The sequence below is a fragment of the Castanea sativa genome, chromosome 11, assembly GCF_040712315.1.
Source record: "Castanea sativa cultivar Marrone di Chiusa Pesio chromosome 11, ASM4071231v1".
Lineage (NCBI taxonomy): Eukaryota > Viridiplantae > Streptophyta > Magnoliopsida > Fagales > Fagaceae > Castanea > Castanea sativa.
The window spans coordinates 34,491,938-34,499,033 of NC_134023.1; the positions used below are offsets into that span (position 1 = coordinate 34,491,938).

General features: G+C 41.5%; 1 protein-coding gene across 1 annotated transcript; it reads left to right on the forward strand.

Moving 5' to 3' along the window:
• Positions 1-536: 536 nt before the first annotated feature.
• Positions 537-2,074, forward strand: LOC142616393 (uncharacterized). The gene is made up of 2 exons (XM_075789255.1): positions 537-1,187; positions 1,925-2,074. Exons 1-2 carry the CDS (start codon positions 537-539, stop codon positions 2,072-2,074), a joined length of 801 nt encoding a protein of 266 aa, XP_075645370.1.
• The last annotated feature ends 5,022 nt before the right edge of the window (positions 2,075-7,096 follow it).

Below are 7,096 nucleotides of genomic sequence, written 5' to 3' on the forward strand. Positions count from 1 at the left end.
TAAAGAACGCGGGCGCGACTTACCAAAGACTAATTAACCATATGTTTTGTCCACAAATCAAACGGAAAGTGGAGGTTTATGTAGATGACATGTTGGTAAAGATTTTAGATGAGGAGAAGCATATGGACGATCTTTAAGAAACCTTTAATACACTTAGGCAGTATAACATGAAATTGAATCCAAGCAAGTGTGCTTCTGGAGTTTCGTTAGGGAAGTTTCTGGTGTTCATGGTTTCACATAGAGGAATTGAGGAAAATCCCAAAAAAATTTAGGTGATACTGAATATGGAGCCACCAAAGAATACCAAAGAAGTCCAATCTCTCACCGGACAAGTTGCTGCCCTTAACAGGTTTGTCTCAAAAGCTACTGACAAGTGTTTACCATTCTTTAAGGTTCTCAAAAAGACATTTGAGTGGACGGACGAGTGTCAGAAGGCTTTCCAAGACCTCAAGGCTTACCTCACCATAGCACCTTTACTGAGCTAGTCCGTACCTGGTGAAGAATTATATTTGTACTTGGCGGTGTCCCCACATGTAATGAGCTCGGCATTGATTAGAGAAGAAGGGCGGATTCAGAAGCCGGTTTATCATATGAGCCAGGCGCTAAGAGGAGCAAAAAGACGATATCCAATGATGGAGAATCTGGCCTTTGCTTTGGTCACGGCTTCTAGGAAGTTGAGGCATTATTTTCAAGCTCATGTTATCAACGTCCTAACAGATCATCCCCTAAAAAAGGCAATGAACAAGTTGGAAACCGCAAGACGACTAATCCAATGGGCTGTGGAGCTTAGTGAGTTTAATTTCAGGTACCAACCAAGGAGTGTGATAAAAGCACAAGCATTGGTAGATTTCATTGCGGAGTTCACTCCTGATCAAGACGAGCTAGACAAAGAGGTAGAGGCTCAAAGGTGGGTTATCAATGTAGATGGCTCGTCCACGTTATACGCAGGAGGGATTGGAACCATACTAAAGTCTCTAAAGGGAGATAAGTTGGAATATGCAGCCCATCTACAATACCAAACCACCAACAATGAAGCTGAATATGAAGCTCTCCTCAAAGGACTGGAGTTGGCTAAGTCTTTAGGGGCGGAGTCAGTAGTAGTTAAAGGAGATTCTCAATTGGTTATTAATCAAGTGAATGGAATGTTTGAAGCTAAGGAGGATCAAATGAAGAAATACCTTAACAAAGTAAAGCGGCTCATCCAGAAGTCTAAAGAAGCCAGTTTTGTTCAACTCCCGAGGGAGGAAAACATGGAAGCAGATGCTTTGGCAAAAGCAGCTTCGGCAGGAGGAATTATGGACGAGTATGACATAGTCCAGTACATGCCGAGCATAGACCTTCTAGAGATACATCAAATAGGAGGGGGAGAAAATTGGATGACTCCAATAATAGTCTATCTCAAGGAAGGAAGGCATCCAGAAGACAAGGACGAGGCTACGAAGTTGAGGATCAGGGCTGCCAAGTATGTCCTCATAGATGAAGTACTGTACAAATGAGGCTTCTCTCAGCTCTATCTAAGGTGTCTAGCTCCAGACGAGTCAAACTATGTATTGAGAGAAGTACATGAAGGAGCATGTAGGAATCACTCGGGAGCGAGATCACTAGTCCACAAGGTTATCCGTGTAGGCTACTATTGGCCAAGTATCCAAGCAGATGCTAAGGCTTATGTCAAGGTATGTGACCAGTGTCAATGCTTCAGCAATGTTCCTAGACAGCCCTCAGAGTACCTAACCTCAATGATGGCCTCATGGCCTTTTGTGCAATGGGGATTAAATATTTTAGGTCCTTTCCCACTAAGAACCCAAAAGATGAAATTTTTGGTAGTAGGCATTGATTACTTTACCGAATGGGTGGAAGCCGAACCTTTCGCAAAAATTACTCAGCAAGATGTTAAAAACTTTTTTTGGAAGAACATTGTATGCAGGTTTGGGGTACCCAAAGTACTAGTTGTGATAATGGACGACAGTTCAACAACACACCTTTTAGAGATTTTTGTGAGCAATTTGGAATCAAGAATCACTATTCCTCACCCTCCCACCAACAAGCAAATGGCCAAGCAGAAGTAGCAAACTGATCATTGCTGAAAATAATCTAGACTCGGCTTGAGGGGACAAAGGGAGTATGACCATATAAGCTGCTAGGTGTTCTTTGGGCTTATAGGACGACTGTGAGGATCCTGACAGGAGAAACCCCTTTCAAGCTAACCTACAGAAGTGAAGCAGTTATACCTATGGAAGTTCATATGGCTAATTATCGAGTGATGAAGTACTAGGAGAAGGAAAATGAAGAACAACTTTGTCTTGACTTCGATCTCATTGACGAGGTAAGGATAGATGTAGAGCAAAGGATAGTAAGATGCAAAAATCTTATGACTAAGTAGCATGATGCCATGGTAAAACCCAGACATTTCAACATTGGGGACCTCGTCCTTAAAAGGATATCCTTGGCAACCAAGAATCTAGCTCATGGAAAACTAGGATCCAATTGAGAAGGACCCTATAGGGTAATCAACTACAAGAGGCAGGGGTCATATTACTTGGAAGCTCTGGACGGACGGAAGCTAGAACATCCCTGGAATGTGGAGCATCTAAGAAGGTACTATCAATAAAGGGTGAGCTTGGATGAGAATTACCATGGATGAGCATCATGGACGAGATTACAGCTGTGGTCTACATGTTTACTATTATCATGTAATTTTAAATAATAAAAAGCGCATTAGTTCCTAACTTTTGTGCTGTCTACAGACTAGTTTGTGGAGGACGGAGTTATGTACTTGGTTTGTATAAGTATTTTAATTTCCTGAGGCACTAGCTTGTAGGCATGTGCCATACCTGTGGACGATGTTTATATTATAAATATGGTTTGAATTTCCAATGTATTTGGTGGATGAATCTAATCTCCATAATATTACTCACAAGAAGGCTACAACCTAAGATGAATAAAAATCTCTGGATGCAGGGATGTAATGTTCATAAGCTTTCCTCGAAATAAAGATAAAACAAAGAAAAATAAGCTAAGGCATACTCGTCCAATCAATAGACGAGGAAACCGACACTCGTCCAAAGGATGAGAGGAAATTGTAAGCGTGACGCCCAAGGAGTGGACAAAAAAAGCATTCAATGAGCATTTAAAGTCCATGGACTAGCGCCTAGCCAAGACGTTCCCGTATTTTGGACGAGTGGATCACTAGAAACGTCTTGCTCAAAGATGAATGCCAATTGTCTAGCCAATGGACGAGAAAAAGAACTGATTAGTTACTTGTAAATTTTAAAGAATGGCAAACATGTTGAACATGAAGAAATGAAGTATATAGACGAAAAAAGAACCACTAGTGGATGGACCACTTAAAAACTAGTAATGTGAGTGTTATAAACAAAAAGATACACTTGTCCATACAATAATATGTTCAATAATAGACGAATAATGGAAATAAACATTCATAAGTCAAAACCTTAAAGGGTAGACGACCACCGTCCAAAAACCCTTATAAAGTAAACGCTTAAAAAGGCAATTGTTTGGGAACTCGTCTTAAGTCTTCTGGATGAACGGAATGTACTTAAAATAAATTTCAAATGGTCCTAGACTATGGACCTCATAAAGAAATAAAAAAAGAGAAAGGGAAACTAAAATAACTTTTCTTGATACAAATTTTTTACTGAGGGGTATCTTCGATCTTAGGCTCGTCCTGGGCAGGCTGCATGGTGGCAACGCCCTCGACGTTAACATATTTTGAGCTCGTTTGGAGGAGGGAGCTGGCAGAGCCACCAAGGTGAAGTTTGATGGGGCTAAAGTCAACCTCAGGGAAGCGTTCAATGGCCTCCATACGAAAATCTTCAAAGCCAACAACATAGTTTGTGTCTAGAAGGTTAGTGAACTAGCTGGAAGCTTTGAACTCCTCCATAGCTACCTTTTTGGCGTCCTTGAGAAGGGTACTTAGCTCGTCATTCCTCTTTTGAAAATGATCAAGACCAGTGTCCTTCTCAACAATGTCAGCCTTCAGCTCCTCGACTTTTTAAGCCTTTTAACCTCGTCCTTAACCTTGCCTGCCACCTTAGCCCAGCCTCTACAATCATCCTTAACCTGCCGTAGCCTCGTCTCAAGCTTGGCCCTTTTCTTGTCTATCTTTGTGGCTTGCCTGAGCAAACAGTTAAAAGTCCTATTAAAAAAAAAAAAAAAAAACCACAGTAGAATGACAGGACTAGGTAAAGATAAGGTTGCATTTCTTGAAGAGGTCATCAACAGCAGCCACATCTTCCTCAATGATAGACTTTTCAAACCTCTCTCAAGCTAAGTCCTTGTTTTCAATAATGTTCATAGGAACCTTTAGATGAGGCTAAGATGAAGCAGGAGTAGTGGTCTTGGATGGGGTAGCGCTAGTAGGGTCAGGCACGTCCACATCAAGGACTTGGATGGGTGGGACTTGGACAGGTGGCACTTGGGAGATTGGAGGGGTCGTGCCAAGCTTAATGATTTCAAGCCTAGACGACCCATGTTTCGTTTTCTTATGCCTTCGATGACTAGGAAGGTTTTTCATATCCAGCGTCTTGAGCAAGTTCTTCCTTTTGTCCCCAATGGAAAGACGAGGCTGAGATTGAGCTTCTGGCCCAGCAGACTCGTCCACTACCTCTTTCCCTTTGTTCTCCTTCATAGTAGCCATCCCTACAATAAAAATTATTCGAATCATTCCAAAAGATGACATCAAAAGGAATTTTTTTAAAGTAAGACTTATGTCAACGGAATGTAAATTTGTGGGCTATGACTTTAGGAGAGGGCTCAGGACCAAGTCCCCATGTAGCAAGACGTTGTAAAGTAACTAGGGAATGGAATTCCCTCTCAAGGTGAAGACGAGCCTTTTGAATACGTCCAAGGTAGAACTTGTTCAAGGCCGGTCGTCTAACACCTGCAAAAAAAGAAAAGGGGATTAAATAATAATAAAACAACATACATAGTAAAGATAACAAAACAATGGTAATAATCATAACTTCAGGATGAAGGTTTCCTAACTCTCTAGTAAATAGGGCAAACGAATCTCTGCCAACCTCAACAGGGTGTCCTGCCTAGAAACTAGACACGAAGAAAAACTCCGCCTTCCAGTTCCTATCTGACGTAACCAAAGACTTTATTATCTTACAATCTTTCCCTCTGGCTGTGAATTGATAAAATCCAAGGAATTAGTTAATTTCAGAGGGTTTGTAATAGTAAAGGAATTCATCCATGGTAAGAGGATGATCCCCTTCAAATACCTTTCTCCATAAAATTTGCATAGAGATGACTAGTCTCCATGCATTAGGGTTAAACTGACACAACCCTAAACCTAACCTAGTGAGTAACTCCCTAGCAAAAGTATTAAGAGGCAACCTAAGACCTCTGAAAAGGTAAGCCTTATACACTTCCACACCAAAACAGGGCTGGCAACACCACTCCTCTTGGACAGCCAACCTAGGGTTCAATTCGTCTAGAATTTGGTACCAACTCCTAAAAGACACTAACTTCTTATCGTCCGTCCTAGAATGGACTCCCACAACACAGTTGTATATTGTCTTAACCTCATCTTGAGAAGTGGACGAGGGAGCACTCGAAGGACCGACCCCATACCCAAATGCTACTCTCGTCCTAAGTTGTTCTTGAAGGACTTTCAAAGGAACCCAAGAACCCCAGAGGTATATTCCTCGTCCGTAGTGTTTCCCCCACTACTACTATCACTAACACTACTAGAGCCACTATAGCTAGTTGAGTTGTGGTGCTCATCTATCTCCTTATCAATACTATTACTAGACGACGAGACGACAATTTCAAACATTTTGAAAACTTAAGGAAAACCTAAAGACGAGTAAGAAGAAGATACCTGGCTCTAGATGAAGGAAAACTAGGGATGTTGGAATACTTCTAAATGAGGCAATGGACAAGGAATGTCAAAGAAGAAAATTTGAGAAATGTAAAGGGTATGAGAGGAATTCCACTATTTATAGGCATTGAAAATTGGTACTTAAAACGACGTGATCAACCCGGAAGCGCCACGTGGCATTTCCCTTGAAAACTTAAATCGATATGACAAGTCACCAATGGAACCATGACGCATGGCACAATCTAGAACAATAAAATTCAGCCATTAAAATTGTGACACATGGAATAACATCTGATTACCAATATAAAGACACACGTCCAAAGGACGCCAGTAGATCCTCTAGTGCTTTGGACAACCATTGGATAAGGGGGCAATTGATTGTAAACTAAAAAAATCTAACCAACTCCAACTCGTCCATAGGAGGTGTCCAAAGCAGAAGGGACATTCCACATAAGAAGGTCATCCATGGAAGGATGACCGTTCGTGGGAATGAGGTATGTTCGTTAGGAAGGCTCCTGGACGACCCCCTAACACTTAGAGAATTCTCAAGCATGGATTAGCCTACAATAGTTGGCGATGGAACCACATGCTATTATTCCAAGGCATGAGTGAGATCTAGGTTCATTGCTACAACTCCTTATTAAATACTTAACTTCCAATGACAGTTATATATAAAAAAAAATATAAATGTACGTTACAAATCTAATAACCGTTTCCAGGGCGCACTATATAAACACCCATTTAGACCAAATAAATGTACGTTTTTACAATTCCTAAAATGTTGGAACTCCAGAATTTGAGAGAGAAACTAACTTTGGCATCGAAGGGTTCTTGGCAGGTCCACCCCGGTCACCTTTGATCATTTGTTCTTTCTTTTTTAGACCTTCAAAACAGTCGCTAGCCCTTTGAAGCCCGAAGCATCCAGTCTATTGATTTTCTTTGCATCATCAAGAGCTATTGCTCTAATCCTTTAGTGTGCCACTCTTAAGCAGTCTTGTCTTCTTGGGTGTCATCCATTGCAGCTGTTGTTGTGACCAGCACCACTGTCTCCATCGCGACTCCAGTATATCAAAGACCACTGGCTTGCCGCCACCACCACTTTCGCTTCTCTGATCAGACCACAGATTGCACCATAAGAAAGTAATCTCTCCGATCTGCTCTTTTGTGAAAAATCATCTTCATCGAAACCTTTCACGCATCGTTACAAGTTTTGGTGGTAAAATCACGTGCATCCACGCATCGCCACGCGCT

Bases quoted from the DNA above. Each gene is read 5' to 3' on its own strand.
- LOC142616393 (XM_075789255.1), top strand. From the start codon at position 537: ATGAGCTCGGCATTGATTAGAGAAGAAGGGCGGATTCAGAAGCCGGTT. The intron at 1,188-1,924 runs GTAAAGCGGCTC...CATTGTATGCAG, and splicing joins TGAAGAAATACCTTAACAAA to GTTTGGGGTACCCAAAGTAC.